The sequence below is a fragment of the Ammospiza caudacuta genome, chromosome 1, assembly GCF_027887145.1.
Source record: "Ammospiza caudacuta isolate bAmmCau1 chromosome 1, bAmmCau1.pri, whole genome shotgun sequence".
NCBI classification, from domain to species: Eukaryota; Metazoa; Chordata; class Aves; order Passeriformes; family Passerellidae; genus Ammospiza; species Ammospiza caudacuta.
Window position 1 is genome coordinate 72,717,886 of NC_080593.1, and position 20,788 is coordinate 72,738,673.

The 20,788-nt window shown below is 39.8% G+C and overlaps 1 protein-coding gene across 3 annotated transcripts in view; it reads left to right on the forward strand.

The window, feature by feature from the left end:
* Positions 1 to 20,788, forward strand: part of PIGN (phosphatidylinositol glycan anchor biosynthesis class N) — an 89,300-nt gene that overhangs the window by 22,362 nt on the left and 46,150 nt on the right. For 2 of the 3 annotated variants that reach the window (XR_009274683.1, XM_058804125.1), the window contains exons 9-14: positions 3,290 to 3,406; positions 7,371 to 7,411; positions 8,923 to 8,982; positions 9,576 to 9,731; positions 10,053 to 10,145; positions 11,988 to 12,043. Coding sequence is in view for 2 of the 3 variants with exons in the window: in XM_058804125.1 (XP_058660108.1) it covers positions 3,290 to 3,406; positions 7,371 to 7,411; positions 8,923 to 8,982; positions 9,576 to 9,731; positions 10,053 to 10,145; positions 11,988 to 12,043 (523 nt within the window). In the remaining variant the exon portion in view is untranslated. The remainder of the gene's footprint in view (positions 1 to 3,289; positions 3,407 to 7,370; positions 7,412 to 8,922; positions 8,983 to 9,575; positions 9,732 to 10,052; positions 10,146 to 11,987; positions 12,044 to 20,788) is intronic. The other variant, XM_058804131.1, reaches the window with a different exon arrangement.

Below are 20,788 nucleotides of genomic sequence, written 5' to 3' on the forward strand. Positions count from 1 at the left end.
CTGTGACACTTTTGAAACAGGGCTGCTCCAGGCATGGTCGTGGCAAAACAACAGTCAGCATGTTACTCTCTGTGTGAAATCCTAAAGTTGTTCAATTGAAGAGATGCAGATTTTTTTCTGTCATCAGAGATAACAAAATATTTGTGTATTTATCCAATCAACCTAATTACCATCTGTTCATTTGCAAAATAGTCCATTTTGAGTAATATTTACTGTTGAGCTGACTGCCACTTGCAATAAAATTTTAATTCTGCTGTATTTTTCCTATATGTTTCAATAAATTATTTCATTTTTTTTTACAAGGAAGGGGTGTGTGTATATATATTTTTATATATGTGATCATAAGATCTCAGGAGGTCCAGCCACCTGCTCAAGGCAGGATTGGCTTTCGAATCAGACACAGATGCTGGGGCTTATCAGCAGGCCCCTTAAAACCTCAAAGGGATGGAGCCTATGGAATCCTTTTGGGCAGCCTGCTCTGTTGCTTGCCTGCCCTCATGGAGAGGGAAAGGTTTTCTTTATCTGCAATCTGAATTTCCTTTTTGTCAAATTATGCCTGTTCTGTCGTGCTTCCACCATGCACCACAGTGACACTCCAGCTCCGTCCTCTCTCAGGCCCCCTCACAGGGGGGCACAGGCAGGCTGCTCTGCTGTGTTCTCCCCAAAACTGTTTCTTCTCCAGGCTGAGCAAGTCCCAGTCCCTCAGCTGCTTCTCACAGGGCAAGGGCTCCTCACTGAGGCTATTCCAGATGATGGGTGTCTTTCCAGTACCAAAAGAGCCCAAAGCTGGATCCAGTGTCTAGAGGTTCTCACAGGTACTGAATAGAGGAGAACAATCCCTTCCTTGTACCATGCTCCTGTTAACACTGCCTGCACTGCTGTTGGCCTTCCTTGCTGCCAGAGTGAGCTGTAGGGGTGTTCTCGTTATGCACTGGATCCTTTGGAGGGGGAATAAAAGGTGTTAGGAGCAACTTCTTCAGGCTTTGAGAACCACTGGTCTGTCATAGTTTTCTGCCATCTCTTTCTGTCTTGAAGGAAAAGCTTGATCTTGTCCCAGAAGTGTTAATAACTTTGAAGTTGACTTCAGTGAATCCAAGAGCAAACCCAGAGGTTCTGTTCAGGCCCATTGTGAGCTGTCTGAAGGATAGTTCAGGAGTTTTAATTTGAGCTGGTTGGTACTATCAGGCCCTGTTGCAGCCTTTCAGTGGTTATTTGCAGAATGGGATGTACATCAGTTTTAAAACAAATTAAACATTGGAAGGATGAAGGGGGGCTATTAGGGAAATTATTATGATCTGACTTAGACATGATCAAAGACATTGTGGTTGCTGGCAAAGGCCAGTGATGTCACTTGCTTTCTCAGTCTGACCCCATGATTTTGCTTTAAATTGATGTCAGATGGAGCTGCTTGCCAACAAAGCAGGGCATTCCATACCCACCCTCACCTTGGCCTCTTGTTCCTGCTGCCATCCTGTACCTGTGTGGTGTGCTGGTCTATGGAACAGACAACTAAACAACAGCACCCTTTTCCCCCTGTAGGGGGATAGAATATAAGAAAATAAAGATAGTGTAGAAAGTAATCTTACCCCTAAGGAGTTTCAGCTGGGCCCATTACCAAAAATTAGGAACAGGCCTGACTTTAACAGGCCCCAGCTGTAACCAATGAGGAGAAGAGTGCTGTAAAAGAGTGGGGTGGCTGGGTGAGAAGGGAACTGGAGTCAGTTGGCTCCTTTGTGAAGAAGAAAGAGTCAGTGCTCAGAGGAGTTGCCCATGTGAAACACCAAGAAGGTATGGAACTCTTGTGATAGGAGACAACAGTATGGAACCCCTGCAATGAGATGACAACATCCCCCCTTTTCCCTAAAAAGGTCTATTTGGAGAGGGTTGGAGGTGGAACTTGGAACTGACCCAGCTGAAAAGAATTATTTTTCTTTCCCTCTTGTTATTCAGATCAGAACTGAAACAGTTCTTTATAACAGGGAGGGAGTGGGCACAGCTGCCTCTCTCAACTCTATCTGTCTTCAAGTATTCATAGAGGTAGAATCTCAGTGAAATGCTGATGGAGCTGGTGGCTTGGCTAACTTTCCTTCCTGCAGTAATAAGAATATAACAGATATAAGAAATAGTCCCTGGTCTGTGGAAGATACAGGAAATGCTCTCTCCATAAGCTCTTTTTCCCAAAGTTCTTCAAAGAACAGCAGTTGTTGCTGTTTTTTGAGCCCAGAGAGTGCCCACCAAGAAACATCGGAAATCTAATTCCCAGACCACTGTGTTCTTAAGCTTTACGCTGTTTAAAGTAAGCAAAGTTGACTCTTCAGCTGTGCCACAGTGATTGTTTTAGGGACAGAATTAGGTATGCTGTTGGGAATAGCCTTGAGGTTGCACAACAGTGTGCTTTGTCTGTCCTTTGTATTTATTAAAATTTATAGACAGGGAAGAGCATGTGTCTGTGCAAATATAAGGCAAATGTGTAATCTTGTAGGCCATACAGGAACCCACACAGGGTTTGTATAACCAAGTCTTTCCCTTTGAGGCTGGGTTATCTCACTGCTCTGGTACCTCATCCACTGGGTTCAATGGCCTGCATTTCTTTCAAGCTCGTGTGGCTCCTGCTGTAGTACAACTGCTGCTGAGATGTCATGGTTTTCAACCTTCCTGCTTTTGGTGGGTGATATGTTAAGCTGGAGGGAATCTGTTCCCCAGGGAAGAAAGTAATGTTGTATCAATTTTTAAGGAATGTGCCACTAGGCTTTAAAACCTTAAAAATGAACTTCTATCACTGTTGGAAGGATGACAGTTGCAATGCATATTGCTTCCTGGTTTTGAAGTGGAAGTCTAATTCTTATTCAGAGGTCAGTTCTATATGATTTTTTTTTTTTTCACATGTGCCTAATACTACTGAAATCAGGCATTACTGGTTTCACTGAGATGCTCAGCATAAGCACGTGTACGTGTCTTGAGCTGGTAACTTCTCCATATGCTGAGGCTTAAAAATATTATGGCTTTATTTTCTGGATGTTAAAAATTTGGGGGTTTTAATATAAAAAGTTCCATCTATGTCGTCTTGACTTAACTGATACTGATTTTGTGACTTGAAAGTTGAATTTAGCTCTTATTGTTAGTGACATAAAAATAAGCTGTGAAGCTGGAATAGGTTGTCTGTAACAGGCTTTTAGTATGTCTGTATCAAGAGCTTAGTATGTGTGTGTATTTTTATTGCATGTAGTTTTTGTTTGTTTTTACTGCACATGTCTTAAATTTTCTATTTTTCTTGTTTGGCGTATCTTAGGATCCCATGGAGCTGGTCATCCCTCAGAAACTTTAACACCACTGATTGTTTGGGGTGCGGGGGTAAATTATCCACAGAAAGTTACAACCCAGTTCTTTGAAGACAATTTTTTGGAAGGTAGGTAAAATAGAAGATTTAAGTGAAAGATTCTGGTGGAAACTGAAATGTTTTTAACCATTACACCTGTTGAGCTTCACTAACTTCTGTTCCATTTCAGAAAGTATGATTTGCTTTGTGTGATGTGTAAGGAAAAGGTGACAGGGTATGCCTAAGGAAGCTACTGCAAAATTGGGTAGATAACATCAGTCAATTTTTATTTCTATTTCTATTTTCTTTTCAATTCTCCTCATACAATTGAAGACTTTCTCTCTTTGTTAACAGAAGGCTATTCATGCTCCTAAAACTTCATTCCTTAGAGAATGGAGTAGACTTAATTTTTAACTCCCAGATGTTGAATGTATTAGTACAGAAACATAAGTTGACAAGTTGAAACACTCCTTTCTAACTTCACAGCACAACCCTGTGGACATTCCAGGGGCTGTCTTGTCTCATTTGTATTCTTGCAGCTGTTGTGCAAATGTAAACAACTTTTCTTAATGAAAAACTGTGATTCTTCACTGTTATTTTTCTCTTTTCTAATTTATTTAAGAGTAAGCATTTTTTAAAGGAATGAGTTTTTATTATTTCGCATACATAATGCAATAAACGCTGTCTTGCTGAAACATCAGTGGGATTAGAAACTCTTTAACACATGATTAAATTATTCAAGCTGTTCCTCTTTCATGTGCCTCATTCTTGTGGCCTGCTCTGTTTCTTACCATGCCTTCAGTCTTGGGTTGTTGCTCATGATCAATGAGGTAATGACTTCCTATTTTACTGGATTGTTTGTCAAAGTACATTAGAGAAAACAGGCAAAAATTACTTCAGCCCTGAGGTGCTAACTCCACCCTGCTCTCAAGAAGGTATTTGGTAACAGATTAGGTCATTTCAGAAATAGTGCTACCTTTTCACTCCTTGTGCCTACCTGCTGCTATAAAATGATGACACCTGTGATAAAATTGAAAATGAGTTGTAGGAAAAAAACCAGAATAAAACAACTGATTTTGGTGTCAGGGATGGCTGATCTGCTAGACTTTAGGGACATTTGATATCTAAGGGTTGATCTGTAATAGCTGAATTTTACATCTGTCAGTTTCCTTGATTCTCAGCAGCTTTAGTGCAAACTAAAGTCAGTATTTGACTTCAAGTCATGATGAAAATGATGTGAGAGATTTCGAAAAAGATGAGCATTGAGCTGACTCCCAGGTGCACAATAGGGAAAGCTATATGGCCCTCATCTGTTAGGCAATGTGTTTTTACTTAGAGGATAACATTTGTCTGCACCCTGCTGTGCCTGCTTCATGTTTTCCTTCTGATGGTTAAAAAAACTAGCAAACCAAATAACCACACAAAAAACCAAGCACACCAAAGCAGACATCAGAAACTCATCCATTCATTTTGGGCTAGCTTTGCATCCGTCAAGTGTGTTGTTGCTTTGTTTAGACACTTAATCTTACAGATTCTTAATTGGCAAGGATAATCTCTATTGGAGATTTGAGATGCTCTGAGTATCTTAGGAACTTGAATTTGCTTGAGTAGTAAGTATCTTCTTAAAAAGGGACTGTTCTCTCTATGGTAGTACATCAGAGCTTCTAGTAGGTTACGTAGCTTAGAAGTAAAGAGAAAGTTGTTGAAATGGAACTTGGCACTTGCACAGGTCAATACATCTCAGCTACTCCATTGTTAGAATCCCAGATATTTTCACAAAGGTAACATATAAAAGAAAAGCTGTTTAAACGAGTTCTCTTGAAATGTTCTTTGAATCTGTCTTTCCTGCTCCATACAGCTGCAACTGTGGCTGCGTGCAGGGGAGGAGAGTGTTTTCAAGACTGCTGTGTCACTGATTTATGCAGGTGTCAGGCTTACATTTCTAATTGCATGCTCCAATGTTCAAGTTCTTTCATCTATTGACAATCCTTTCTAATTTCTCCAAGTGTTTATGGAAATATTGACAGAACATTTCTAATGCTGACAAACTTCTTATGATCTGTTCAGTGCAAGCAGGCTGTAGGGAGCTCAGTGAACTGTCTTTCTTCTCATTGTTGCCATGGAGGGTTCATACCCCCCAAAGGCAGTGCCAACAGGCAGGACTTAGCCTGTCCAGTTTGTCACAGGGACATGAATGTGTTCCTTGGATGGCCAGAAGGGCACAGAATCTGCTCTGGGTTGGCAGCCTTCTCCTCATCAGTTTCATCACCTGTGCTCTGCCTTCCCTCAGGCCTGCTCATGCAATCCTCTTGGAAAGATTTGTTATGGCAGCCTTGCATCCTGTGGGCGGCATGTGCTATTACCCATTTGGCCACTGGTTTGACCCTTCTTCGGCAGGAAAGAGAGTACAGAACTGCTCTCCAGCTCCTCAGGGGCTGATGGCTGGCCCTGGGGCACAAGCCCAGAGGAGCTTGTGAGTGAAGGTACAACCTCCTGCAGCATCATGATGTGGGGTGCTTGATAGAAGCCTGCTTTGTAGGGGGCTCAGTCTGCTTTGGCACAGCTGAGGGAGCTCAGTGTACCCTCCACTAGTTTGGCTTCTGTGCAGTTTTATGTGAGAGTTTCTTTGCTTCATGTACCCTCATCCTCAGCCTCTTTTTGAACTGGCACTTCCCTGCTGTTTCCCTGGACTGTTTGCATCTGACAGCTCAGCAGGCTGCAGTAAAAGCAGGGCAGCATAAAGGCAAAAAAAACCCCCTCTCTAAAGTGGGTGGGAAACTGCTGAACACTGTACAGGAAACCTAGACAGTGAGCTGGAATCATGTACCAGTGTGGGCAGCATGCACAGCCAAGATGCCTCACGGCTGGGAGTGCAGCCTGGACTGGCCAGTGTGTAGCTGTGTCGCAGTCCTTAGGAGTTCCTGGGCTCAGTGTCCTGTGGCTCTTGGTCCCAAGCAGATGTCTTCAATTCTGCATTTTGGAATATCTGAGTAGAGCATGTGGAGATGAAAAAACTTCTGACAAAAAGAGAAGTTTTCTCTAGCAGAGACAGTTTCTTCCTACCTTAGGTACATTCTGTGTCTGCGTAGACAGTTTTCCAATGTTTTTCTTTGGAAAATTTAAAGGGAAAATGGGCAATTCATTTACATAATAGAAATATGGGTAAGAGTCTCTTTCTAGAAATATAAATCCCTTTCCTTTTCTGGGAAGCAAAAGGAAGCAAACTTGTACCTTTTCGTGTGAGTTTAACAGAATTGATGATTAATGCTGCTAATACTGCCCCTGTGTTGCTATGGGAACTCCCCTTAGCTGTCTCACTGCTGTTAAAGTACAAGTCTGCTCTTCAGGGTGCTTGTGGGACCAAGTAACAGTGGACCTGTACTCAGACCCCCCAAGGTAGCAGTGGTATGAACTAATTGCTGAGAATAAGTTTGGTGTATGCAATACTGCAGATGTATGAAAGAAAAAAGCAAAACCAAACCTTGCTAAAATCTGTTTTTAAGTACCTCTCCACCTCCAAAGAAAACAGGCAATTTTCTCTTTATTTCTTTAGAGAACACCGTAGAGCAGGGAAATATAATTTTCCACCAGGTTTTTGTATGATGTGCCAAAGTTTTAGGATCTAATGTTTGTACCACGCTGTACCAGTGCATTTAGGACCTTGGGTTAGCCTTTTTTACAAACTACTGAAGAGATGCTATAAATCTCCTAAATCCGAGTTTGATTCTTTTAGTTGGCACAGGAGGTAATACATCACTCTGCTGAAAAAAATAAAAGCCTTGGCCTTTTTTCAACTGATCTAGGTCACAATTGCAGGCAGCAATTTATCCTGCTGGATAAAAGGAAATGTGAATTGAAATGAATGCATTTTGTTGTTTCTGCCTGTTGAATTCCATCTGTAACCCTTCTTGAGCTAGCATCCTAATGTAAAATCATAATTTTCTTTAGTACCAACACTACAGAAAATGGCAACAAGATAGTCAATGTCAACTGAACTTGAACTGTTCTTTGAAATCTGTGTGGATTAGCTGTTCAGGTGCTCTGTTTCTTGCAGAATGGAAACTGGAGAACTTGAAGAGGCTTGATGTCAATCAGGTATCAAACACACCTAATTTAATAGTTCATAAGTTTTCCCCTTAAATGACGAGTTTTGCATTATTTAAAGTAATTGCTTAGAGTGGATGATCACACCAATGTAACATTTCCCTAGAAACTGGAACCACAATAACATGAGGTAAGTTTAAATTGCTTGTTGACAAGCAATTGACAGCTGCATACACAACTTCTCCTGAAGATGCATTATTGCACCATTTATTTAAGTGATCCCACACGGCTGTAGGAAAAGTGCAGTACAATATACCAGGTCCCCCAAGCTGCTGTCAAGAAATCAAAACCATTTCTTGCTATAGTGCTAAACTGTAGGGTTTTTTTTCATCTGTGATTGTGGCCCAAATATTTGGAAGTTTAGACAATTAATCAAGGAAGAAAAGAATGTGAACAACTTTTCCATTGATCCTTAATCAGTCAAGCTTTTTTAAACTGTGGTGCTTCATCATCCTACAAAAATCAATATATGAATAACAGACTCCAAACCTACTCAAACAAGGGAAATAATCTCATGCTAGAAGGTTCAAATTGGGAATGTTGTGGATCAACTGCCTTCAGCAAAGCCCTGGTACAAAACTACAAAAAAAGATTAGTTTTCCTCTCAAGGTTGTTAGGAGTTATGGCAGTGTTGGTTTGAGACTGTAAAGAAGAGTCCTGAGTGTTACTTTGCCCTGGATAATGGAGTTCCCAAAGACAGAGCTTTTGTCCTGTAGTACACATGGGACTATGGGTAAAAATAGCAAACGAGACTTCTAATTATCATTACACTGCAAGTGTATTGTTCTCAACAAATAATGGTTTGGAGTCTGCCCAGTAGATCTGAGGCTGGAGTAGTGCCTGTGGTTTCAGTGTAGTTTTTTCATATTTATGCTGGAGAAACAAAGACTTTTGGTGTGTAGTTTTATATTAAAGGAAAATATAAACATGGTAAGAGGCAGTGTTTATTATCACAAATAGAAGGAAATGATAACTTATTTTATGAGATGCCTTAGTGAAGATTGAAGGGCCTTTCTGAGGCCTGACTGGACATTAAAAAACTGCAGAAACTCCCTCTGCAGGGGAGAAGGTAGAGTAATCTGTGCTGTGGAAACATGGGGTAAAGAATGTTGTGAAAAGCAGTAAATCCAGAATACTGCTTAAAACTGTAAATATGAAATTAGTTCTTTTGGTCATATAAATAGTCATAAAAAGTGGTATGCCTGAGTGCAGTAAAGGAGCTGTTGAATTCCTGCAAATAAATACTGGGGTGGTTATATTTGCTTTTTAAATGAAATGTATTTTTTCAAGCTTGCTCAGCAGCAGAGCTTCACATTTTGAATCTAATCATGCCATGACTACTAGAAACTAAAAACCCAAAAAACTGTAGAGGAGAGTTGTATGTATAACTTGGCAATATTACGTAATTATCTTTTGCATATGCAGATATGTTAAAATTAAGCTTAATTTGTTATCTCTAGAGGCTGAAGCTATGTTAAAATGGAATGCTTCTGTTTGCACAGGCTGATATAGCACCACTGATGGCTTCCCTTATCGGTGTGCCTTTCCCCCTGAACTCTGTGGTAAGAAGTATAGATGTTTTTCTATGTTATAAAAATCTGTTCACTATAAAGGAAGAGGTGCTGGGAGCAAGACTTGAGGTGTGTGGGGAGAAGGATTACAGATTTGTGAAGGTGCTATAGGGTGTGAAGACGGCTTGTAGTTTTAATTTTATGTGTCTATCTTTAGAGTACAAACTTAAATTTTTTTAATGTCTTGTATAGGGCTTTTAATTGGAGAGGCAGCTGGTCCTTTTGTAATCTGCAACTTTATACTCTTGAGCTATATAAAAGTTTTTTGTTGCTTTGTTTTTTGGGATGGTAAAAATGCAATATGGTTTGAATAACACATGATTTTGATCATGAAAGCTAAGCCTGTAAAGAAGCCAGTTCCTGCAATTTAATGTTCAATTATTTCTGGATTAAACTAGTGTACTTTCTTCTGATGTTATCTTGTGCCTCTAATTTAGTGAAGAGTGAGATGGCTTTTTCTTTTAATTTCTATCATGTATTATTACACAGTTCAAAAGTTGCCTCATAAATATTGAACTGACAATTAGCGTTTCTTTAGTGTGCTGCCACACTGCTAGTTTCACATATAAAACACCTATTTACAGCATATTTTTTGGAATATTTCTTCTGGGGACTCTGCCCAAGGGATTGTCCCCTTGTCCTGCAGTCATTGCTGGTTGTGTGAGGAAAGCTGCCCAACACAGGGTGGCATGGGAGCTGCTCCCTTTCCTACCCCAAGTACTGGATTGAGTCAGGCCCAGGTGAGGCTTTGGGTAGAAGACTGTTAGGGGTATGAAAAATAGCTTTTGATTAGAGGTTGAGTCGATATTATTTTCTAGTATATAGTTTGGTAACAACTTCTGTTATTTATGTTTTTTGCATTCCTGTAGATGCTGAGATATTACAAACAATCCCTATAATGTTGCAAATCTGTGCGAGAAGAATATTTTCAAAGGAGTTACATGAGTTATTTCAGCAGTAATTTGAAGTGTTCTTACTGCTTGTTTGGCCAGCAATTCAGTTAAGAGAAATTCCTGTTAATTTATTTTTTTTTACTTATTATGTGTATTTTTCTTCCTCAGGGAACTCTACCTCTGGAGTATCTGAACACTAGTGCTCTTTTCAAAACAGAGAGTATGTTTACCAATGCTGTTCAGATTCTTGAGCAATTTAAGGTACTAAACATATGGTAAAAAAGCCCAACTTATTTGAATAATAGTTGTTGCTATGTAAGTAAACATATGACTTACCCTATCCATAGTGTGCCAAGTTGAAAGGATTAAAATTGGATGCACATTCATTTGATTGAATAGCTGTGAGACTTATCTGGGGAAGCTTGAAATACTTGAATAAAGAAGTTTGGTTGGCTTTTTCTAAGGAGAATGAATAACTTTTTTCTTGCTTCTTAACAAAAATGGTGATGTTTATTGGTGTTAATGTAAATTTACCGGCAGTATGTAGGTAGAATGCTGGTAACAAAGAAGGGAAATAATGCCTTTGCACTGGGGGCTGGGAGACAAGGCCTTAAATCAGGGTCACTACACAAACAGATCAGAAAGGTAAAAGGTTCCTGTGCATTAAAGAAATTAAATTAGTGGCCTAATTAGCTTTTAGCTAATGCTGTTATATCTGTTGTTTTGCTTTGCAAGTGTTCATCTATGGTTCCTCTGTCTTGATTCATTTAATGTTGGATATTACATTATGAGAACACAGGAGTGGTCCAAATAAAAAAGGCTCTGTTTCACAAAGCAGTGGAGTGAGAAACTGTCCAAAATCCCAGTTTTGGTAAGGCATAGAAATACTCCGAGGGAAAACCATCCTCCACAGATAGAAGCCGAGACACAAAATAACTCCTAACCTGTCTGGAAATTGCTGTCGTGATAGTGAAACAATGAACTAGCATGAGATGACCTGTGTGAGATCAGCACCTTCAGCATCTTCTGTTCCTTTGTGAATGCCAGCTTCACAAAGGTGTGGATACCAGGGTGGCAGTGTCAGCAGCAGAATCACTTTCAAAAATCAGGTGGAGAGCTGGTGTATTAACAGGGGGAGTAACTGGTGGGGTTGGATATGAAGTTTGAAGCGTGCAGATATCACCTCTGCAGTTGGAAGACCTCTGCTTTAAGCACTAAGGATGACTCAGATATTTTTCAGTTAAATTGGCATCTTGGAGATTATTTAAAAAATAAAGTAGATCTGCTTGTCCTTTCTTTTGAGCTTACTTTTGTTCTGTAGTGCTGGGTTATTGTTGTTGGCTTTTTTTTAAGCATTGTATTGGAATGATCCTGTCTGCATTTCCTTTGAATTTCCTTTTTTCTCTGCTGAAGCAAAAGTAGACTGGCTTAGACATGCCAAGTGGATTTTTACTTTTCCTGTGATGGGCTGACCTGACCATGGTTTGTGCTCCCTGGAGATGATGTTGCCTCGGATGGATAGGATTAAATGTGTGGGTTCCTACTTCCAGCTGTCAGGTTTTACAAGTGGTGTGCTTAGCAAGTTCCTGACTGTACATTATGCCAGCAGTCAGACTTGAGTCAGGCAGCTGCAGGAGGCCTTAAAGATGTTTTGGAGGACCTTGGACAAAGTGTCTCTGATTGCATCAAAACCTTCTATTTTTGTCCATGTGCAGGTTAATTGGTTTACAGCTTTGCTTTGGCAGTGTTTGTTGCAGTGGTGCCTGTCTGGCATAAATGGTGCTGGTTTCATTGAGGGTGGTTGTCACTGAAACCTGGTGGCACTTCTATCCACATCTTCCTTTTATCCTGGAAACTGTAGAAGGCCTTCTGAGAAAAGCAGTGGCTGGAGCATGGTTTATTTTATTTACTTTAGAGCAGGTCTGAGTTTGCAGGAGCTCAGAGGAGTTGTGCATACTGGAGTATAACACCCAGATATTGAGAGTGTGATTTCATGCCTTTTCCCTAGTCTTATACATCTTTGATCTTTTGTAGTTTAATTCCTGATAGAATTTTTAGTCTTATTGCCACTTGCATGTAATGATTTAATGCTCTCTTATGCAGGTTAAGATGAGTCAGAAAAAGGAAACTACATTGTCAATTCTGTTCACACCATTCAAGTAAGTGTCTGTAAAAACTATGTATATTTTACCTGATTGTTTGTCTTACCACTTACTTTGGTGTTTTAGCGAGCTGCAACAACTCAGTCTCTTAAGTCTTTTTTAGATGGAAATGTTTATCTCCTATGAAACTTTGCACTATAACTCTATGCAATTACCTCGCTTCATCTCACCAGAACTTTAAGATGTTATTGGGGTGATCCGGTCTGCATTTCCTTTTTCTCTGCTGAAGCAGACTGGCTTAGACATGTCAAGTGGATTTTTACTTTTCCTGCGATGGGCAGGAAAAAGTAAAATCTATTCCTTACATTTTATTTTCCATTAAGGGTTATTTGTCTAATCTTTTTTTGACACTATAGCTATATAGATTATACTGCTTTTTTCTTGCTATACTTTGGGCATTTTTTCAGCATACTTTGGGAGATACAAGTCCCTGTAGGGTCAGAAAGTGCCATCTGTTAATTTATATATATATATATATATATATATATATATATATATATATATATGTAAAAGTTGAACTAAGAATTGTTTCTTCTGTGATTTAAATGCCAATGAAGAATAAATAAAAATGCATTGCATCCAGAAAAGAAGCTTGCATTGTTTAGCATTTGTGTTGCCCAGTCTTAATGTTTCCAGGGCTATTGAAGGAGTCTCTGGGAACTCTGCTCTAGTGTATGGAACAGTTACTACTCCCCTCACCCTTCTGTCTCATCTAATTAAAGCTTCTTTTTCCTTTTCCTTTCTTCTGGAAAGGTTTTTGAAAGCTCTGCCATGGGTGGATGTGATAGTGTTCAGTTCTGCTCACAGTTGGTGGAGTGCTCCAAAAATGCCTTGTCACCAAGCAGCTGTTTTCCTTTGGGAAATAGAGCAATGTTAATTAAGATCTTTAAATCATAGCTGCAGTAAAATGTACTTGAGTTTCTTCCTGTGAAGTATGTGTATTGTTAAAGATGATTGCTGTCTGTCTGAACAGACAATTGCTGTGTTATTTTATACCTCTAGCTCCTTCAAAGGGAAAGGTTCAAGACAGATCGTGAGACAAAAGTCAAGTTAATCCTGGGCACATAATGAATCCTTTAGAACAAATTCTGAATAACAATGACAGCTGCATTATCAAAGAATTTACTGATCTGTGTGAAATAAAATGCCCATATGGAAAGGATGGATGGTTCTCTTTGATAAATGACTATTAGTTTGATTTTGCAGCCTTTCATTTTTACCTTTCCTTGAGAAATAAGACTGAGTCTATACAATAAGATGTGCTTTTCTTAATGCTGTATTTATCTTTAAAGGATCTAGGAATTACCACTTGCTTTATGGATTGCTTTTTTATGCTATGTTGGATTGATTTAAGTGGAAATGCCAGAGACATTTATTACTTTGAAAATGCAACTAAAATTTGGTATAAACATACTGTTATTTTGGTATGGTCTGCTGCAAAAATAAGTTTATTTTCTTTAGATACTCTACAATTTTTTCTGAATCAAAATTTGGATTAATAGTTGTTCCAGGAAATATTTTTATTTGAGACCAAAATAATTCCTTGGATGTGTGAATGTCATGGCTGGAGTGATGCACCTCGCTCATCAGAGAGAAGTGATAACTATTTCACAATGTTTGATAGTAAATGCCACAGCAGTTAGCAAGATTTAGTGTCAAGGTGCACTTGATTATTTACTGCATAGAGAGTGGGTCAGAAAAAGCTGTCATGGAGATCCTCCTGTTGAGTTGTTAGATGCAGAGAAGACCCCCTTACATTCTAACCTCCTTCTCAGAGGGAGTTTAGATGCAGCTGGGTCTAGAGTTAGTTTCAGACTTGGTCAGTGGTTTTGGGGGAGGCAGGAATCCACTACCACAGTGAAATGCCTTACAGGAATGTTGTGGGGGTGAAGACTTTCTTTATTGTTTCAGGATGATGCTGTTTATTCATCTAGGAAAGCAGAAAAAGACTCACCATGGATGGTCACAGACTAATGTAAATACTCAACCACAGTGTGCTGGGAGTAGTTTGGCCACATTCTGATTAGTCTTCACAGCTCTCCTTGACTTTCAAAAGTTGGCTCATGTCTGGGAAGCTACCAAGGGGTCTTGTCTAACCTCTTACTAATAGTTGGGATGAAGTGGTTGAACACAAACTTACTTTTAAACACACGAGTAACTTCCTAGTGCTCCAGCTTGCAGGAACCAAAGGACGACTGAAGGTAGTTTTAGGCATGACCTACCTATAGATCCATCCCTCCTTTCACATGCAGATTACTGGATGTGTGTGCAATGAACACAAGCCTGAGCTTCAGCTGCAGGTACATGATCTGATGCATTAGTGTGAGGCAAACCACATCAGATAATCACACAAATTATGCTTGAACCTGAATGAGATGGAGAGGGAAAGGCATGCATCCCTTTCTGCTGTCTTTGCTGAGACACGTTTTTGGCGGTAGATGTAGGGTGTAGAAGGGTATGATTGCTTTTTCAGGTGAAGTTAAAAGTGCTGAGGTGGGGACACCTACCTCCTGTCCAGAGCAAGAGAAATCCTGGTGTGCTGTGCTATGTTTCAGAGTCATTGGTATTTGTAGGGAGGTTGTGTTTCTGCAGAGCTCAATGCTATTGGGAGTTGTCAGCCCAGGTTTATTATCAAGTTTGACCCCTGATCTGTATTAACCTATGGTTGGCCTTACCTGCTGCTGCAGCTGAGCAGTTCTGTGCTGTGTCTGCTCTACTGTCCTTTCATTCAGACACAAATAACTTCTTCTGCCTCTGTTCATTTTCAGTTGTTGTACAAAGGAGCTATACTCTTTTTTTTAATCCTTCTGGTGCCTGAAATATCTAACTTGAAGCTCAGAAAGTGTATGCTCCAACATATAGTTCTTTTTTCCTTCATAGTTTATTGGGAGTTAGTGAAGGGTAATTCATGTCTGAAGTGCTTTGGAATCATGAAGTTACATAGAAAATTTTCAATATTTTGTTTGTCAGTATTACCAGATTTTGTTTTGTTTTGTTTGTCAGTATTATCAGATTTTGTGTTATTTCAGCAACTTGGTGACCTGAAAATGAACAAAGATATCTCTAAGAACTGATTTCTTAAATTATTTAAAGATGATGTTGAATAAAGTAAAATAGAAATGTAGATATGAGTTCTAGAAGAAATCTGAGTTTAGAATTTCAGGTTGAGGCATTCTGGTTTTAGAGGTGCAATTACAAATGAATATGTAGTTTACAGAGTAGGAGAGAGGGGAGGAATATATTCACAAACAGTGTGTTCTGTAGAAATTGCAACTTAACAGAAACTTAACCTGGACTTAATTTTTTTCAGTCAGAAATAGCATTAAAATGTTTGTTTTGACTTCTGAGGGGAAAAATCCTGTTTTCTAGTTTGATTTTCAGATGTTGTATTACTGATTGAGTAGAAAACTGTTCGTGACCTTCAGCTGCAATGACTCAAAAACCAGTGTTTGAGTTGTACGTTGAATATATTGTACCAAAAGCATAAAGCTAGTGTACACATATATATTTGTGGATAAAATAAGCCTGTTTTCAAAGTGCTGGCAACAGAGGAAGAATATTGAATTGATATAAAGCTTCTGATTTCCACAGGGAGTCTCATCCCTAGCAGAAGTGTGGCTGGCACAGTGGACAGGAAATGAAGGAGGCCAGTAGATATGTGCCCTTTCCTGCTTGGATCTAAATTGCATCTCTCTCTGAAAACCATCTGTCAGGTGTATAATGATGAGAAGGAGGATGGAGCTGATCATTGTGTTATGTGATAGAAACTTCAATAGTGTCTACTTGACCAGACTCGAGGTGGGTTAGAGTTTGAATAGTTCTATTAATGAGGATGTGTCTGGCTGCCATTTTTGCTTTATCAAAGTGCCTTCATCAAGGAACAAATCTGGGTAAAAGTGTATCCTGAGACTACTTGTGAAACTGTTGAGAATACATTTGGAAACTCAGCTCCAAGTGTTTGATTCTGCAAGGCAAGGTGCAGTATCCCTTGCTGAGACTGAATACTTAACTGCAGTTCTAGTTGGATACATGAAAGAAGTTACTATCTGAAATTTGTTGCCTTCCCACTTCCTTTCTCTCCCTACCTGATTTTCCCAACTATAAAAGACATTTTCAAAAGCCATTTGCTTAGCAAAATCAGAGGCTTTTCTCAGAATTCTGAGAAGCACACTGCTTTGACCTTTATGTGTAAGAAAAGGAGGTGCCAAGATACCAGATGCTTTGAAGGAAGTGAGAGGACAAATATGAAGACTGCTGACAGAGGAAAACTGATGTCCAGGGTAGTGAACTATCTTAGCTTTCTGACCATTTGATGCACCTTAGGGCAACTGCCAAGCTGGCACAGCTCAAAGACCAGTGTGCCAAGGGGCCAGATGCTACTGTTGCAAAATCATTCCCAAAGTTGGCATCTCTGGCCTGTGGAAGTAATCCTGCAAGAAGTATCAGGACAGGGTGGTGTGGTGAGTAAATGGTGCATCAGTGTTGCCCCAAAATCTGCGTAACCAGTTAGTGCAATTTCATTGTCCCAACAGGTACAAGAATTTAAGATAATTACATAAAAGCACAGGAGTCAATTTCCATAGTCCTGGTGGATCCAATGCTTTCAGGGATGGCTGTGCTTCCAGCTGGTCAGGTTCTGGTCCCTTGCAGTAAGGTGGCAGGAGCAGTAGTTTAAGAACCACCATCTTCAGAAAAAAATCCAAGGGATGGACCCCTAAACTATAATCAGTGCTTGCTTACCACTAGCTCTGCTTTTTTATTGAGTGTCTTGAAGTTTTTGTTAATAATGGTTGGGGGTTTTTTATCAGGAAATAGAAACTTGACTTTAAATAAGATACTTGAGCCATCTTCTCATATAGGAAAAATCCCATCCCACCTTATGCTGCATTTTTTAAGTAGCCTAATAGTCTGAATCCTACATATTAATCGTACCAAATAATTACTTTTGTGTGCATAATCTAGTTAAACTTGCATATTTATGTAGACAATCACTGCATTTTAAATGTGCAGTGTACATTTATTAAATAAAAATGTATTTTTCACCATATGAAAATGTACCTCTTCCTTTACTCTATCCTCTAGTATGACTTGAAATATAACTGCCTTAAACATTTGTATGGACTTTGGTGTAAGGAAATATCAATCATGTAGAGGCTGAGTCTTTCCACATAATTGCCCATTATCTATTTTGTCAGTGATAAAAAAGAAAATAGAGTGTAAAGTGTCTTTGAAGATTACAGAAACTTCAAAAAACTGCCATGTGCACAAATACCTCTCTTTTCTTCCTTTCTCTGATGACTGCAGATACAGTACTACATTGTTCCCTCTGTCTGATGGCCTTTCAAAACTTAAATAATAGATATTCCCACAAAATTGACATTTGGATCAAAGTGAAGCAGGTGATTTCTTTTCCACTATTGAGCAAGGCAGGGTTCCTTAAGATGTCACTGCATCCTTTGAAACATACTATTTTTGTTTTGTTTAAATAAATTACTTTTATTGAAATAACTGGTAATATGTAAGGTATTTGTGATATAAGTGATAATGCTTGCAAGAGCAAACATTTTGCATTGAATGCCAAGAGGAAAGGGTGACAATATTGCAGTAGGGAAGAGTAGTCTCAGTGATCATTCTCCCTGTGTGTTTGTTGGAATGCTTTGTGTCTTCAGAGGACCTTTTATTCAGCAGAAGCACTGATTTAGCTGCAGAGATTTCAGCCCCTTCATCCTGTGGTCAAGAATGAAGGACCAGCAGCTTCTATCAATTCCAAGTGAACCCTGGAAAGGCCGGCAGCCTTTTCCTGTCTCCACTTTGTCCCCTTTGTGTTATCAGGTGTGAATCTAGGCACAAGGGATTGCTGGTACAAGCTGGTCAGTGTGGGCACCTTTAGCCTGCTGGTGTTGGGAGGCAGACTGGCAGCCCTCTCCCCTTCACCCTTGACTTTAAGGACATGTGTAGATACATCAAAAAATACAACTGCAGTGCTGTAGAGACAAAGTGCCCAAATGAAAATAATGGCTTTGTATTATTTTTTACAAAAAGCCTTCCTGTTTAAGTAGTTAAGGTATTATCTCTTCAGGGAGAAATCGATGCCTTTCTTTGGCAAAAATGTCAGCTTCTCTCTCACTGAATGGGCCATGTCTGAAAAACACTGCTGCTCTCCTCTCAGAAGGCAGACATTCTGCTGGTCCTGAGTTTCAGCAGTGCACTTGGGAGCTTTTAGTTTGTACATGAAAAGCTAACTGGAAGCAGCTTCTGCGCAGGAGGACTGGATGTAATTGGGTTTACTATCAAGTAGGAAGTAGGTAAGGTCTTAAGAAGGAGCTAAAAGGCTGGTATATAAGATAAAATATTACAAGATTAATGTATATTTCTCTGTTTTCTTGTATTATAAATCCTTTTGGCCTTTTTGTGGAACTTGTGAGGCTATGTGCAATGAGGGTGAGGGAGGATTTCCAGCAGATGGTAGGAGAGGATGGACAGAGAATGCTCTGCTCTGGGATGTGAGGTGAGGGGCAGAGTACAGGGCTCTTTCTGGATCCTAGTAAGAAAAGCCCAATAACAAATAGCTTAATAAAGTAGCTGTTGTAGTAGTAGGAAATGAACAGAAGAAAACAGATAGCAAGTAAATCATAGATCCCTTCAGATGCTGGGCACCCTATGTTGTGGAGCGTGGGATCAGTTTTCTGATGGTGCCACACAGATGCTGGCAGTGGAGGCATTCCCTTGTATTGCTCATTCAAGGTGCTAGGTGATTTTCAATCAAGAAATCAACTCTGGTGATAATTTCTAATGTCAGACAGAAAGGAGGTTCACATGAGAACTTGCAGCTCTTACATCCATGAGGACAGGCAGGCAGTGTAATCCCTGTTACAGAGTGGGAATTGCCTGCAGGCTGCTCTGTTCCTCCCAGCTGATTGGGTCTGTCCCTTGGCCAAGGTATTTGGGCACCACATGCCTGGGCCTGCATAGGGGATGTGGATCACTGACTCCTTGATGTGCAGTGGTCTCCTGGTTAGGATCAGTGTAGGTGTTCTCCCAGACATGTTTTGGTGGCCATGGGGCCCTGCTAGTAGGTATTTGCACAGCACAAGCTGCCTGCTCTGGATGCAGCTGCTTCCAAAATGGTCACTAGGGTTTAGGATGGACATGTAGGATTGTGGAGCAGAAGAGGAGCTATGTAGCCACAACACTGCAGATAGCTAGATCCAGCTCATTGTCATAAATCATATATAAGTCATTGACATAAATCATCATGTATCTTGCAGAGGTGAGGACTCGCAGCATTGGCAGGGTGTTGTTATGGACAGTCAGCACATATCCCTCCCCTGTAGTACTAAAATAGAAGGGACTTTAAAAATGATGCCTTTCTTTTCCTTCAAGGATCTTCCACCTTCCCTGAAAAGCAGTTTCCCTTTCCAAAGCTGTGGCATCACATCCTGCTATGGCTTTCTGGACAAACCCCCTGCCCCTGGAAGATCCCTGCATCCAGCTTCTCAGTTCTGCTTGAAGGGGACCAGAGGGACAGTTTTGGAGTGTGGTCTCCTCCCTTCTGGCCTCTGCTTCTCTGAAGCTCTTGCCATAGTAGTTTACATGCAAAATATGCTGTGTGCAGCCCAGTTACCTTAATTGCTTCTCTGTTCAGTGAATTGGCAGCTGGCAGTTTAGTTGTCAGCTCCTTTTTCTCTCATCTTTGTTATCTAAGGGATTTACATAAATATCCTAAGGCACTATGCTGTTGAATATGCTACATCAGGGATTCTGATTTGTGAATATTAAAGGCTATTTTAATTCCTGGGACTTGACAGTGCAGGGTTAGAGCATTAGCAGTCAGACCGTTTCCTGCAGCTTCACTGATGTCCTGCTGTCCTCCTCTGCATGTTTGTGAATCTGATGAATACAAAAGCATAAATGTACTGACAGGCTTCTGCAATGTGTCAGTAAACAGACTTTTTGCTACCTTTGGCCTGTGGAAGTGTGTGTGTCCTTCTTTCATTTCCTTATGCTTTAAAGAACAAAAACCTCAGAACTTAATAACTGGAGCCTCTTATTGACTCCTCTTATTGACTTTCTCAATCATTTTCTTTCTTTTGGAGTGCCAGCAGTGCTTTTTAGTGCTTCTTAAAGGAAAAGGATAACTGAGTTGCAAAAATAACTTATTACGACCCTACAACTAGACTACCTGACTAAAAATTTAACACAGTAGTCAGAAAACCCAGAAATACAAAAACCCACTTGAAATTTAGACCCTTCAAAACTGAGAGTCCTGACAGTGGAACAGCAGGAACAAAGGCGTTAGATTAAGTTGGGAAAGGGAATATTGTGGGTTCTGGGCTTTATGAAGCTGTAGTAAACCCTTTAGTGTAAGTTTATGTAGTGCACATTTTCTTTCAAAAAGCATAACTTTAGTATACTAATACTGTGGCTGTAATTTTTAAAATCTGTAATCAACATGCATCTTCTAATTATCAAAATGATGTTTTTTAGGACTTGCCTCTTTTAGCAGCTTACCTGAAAATATTTTAGTAAACAAGTAAAATTAAGGCCATCTAAACAGATTAAGGATCACTGATTTACCCATCAAATTGTTTAATCTTTGAAGCTTCACTCTTTGATCAGAACTAAAATGTATGCAAAGGATTGTCTCTTTATCTCACACTAGGTGCTTTCAGTCTGTCTTTGCCAGATACTATAAAACAGTTCTTTTTTCCAAAAAGGCACATCTGAAGCACTGGAATTGAA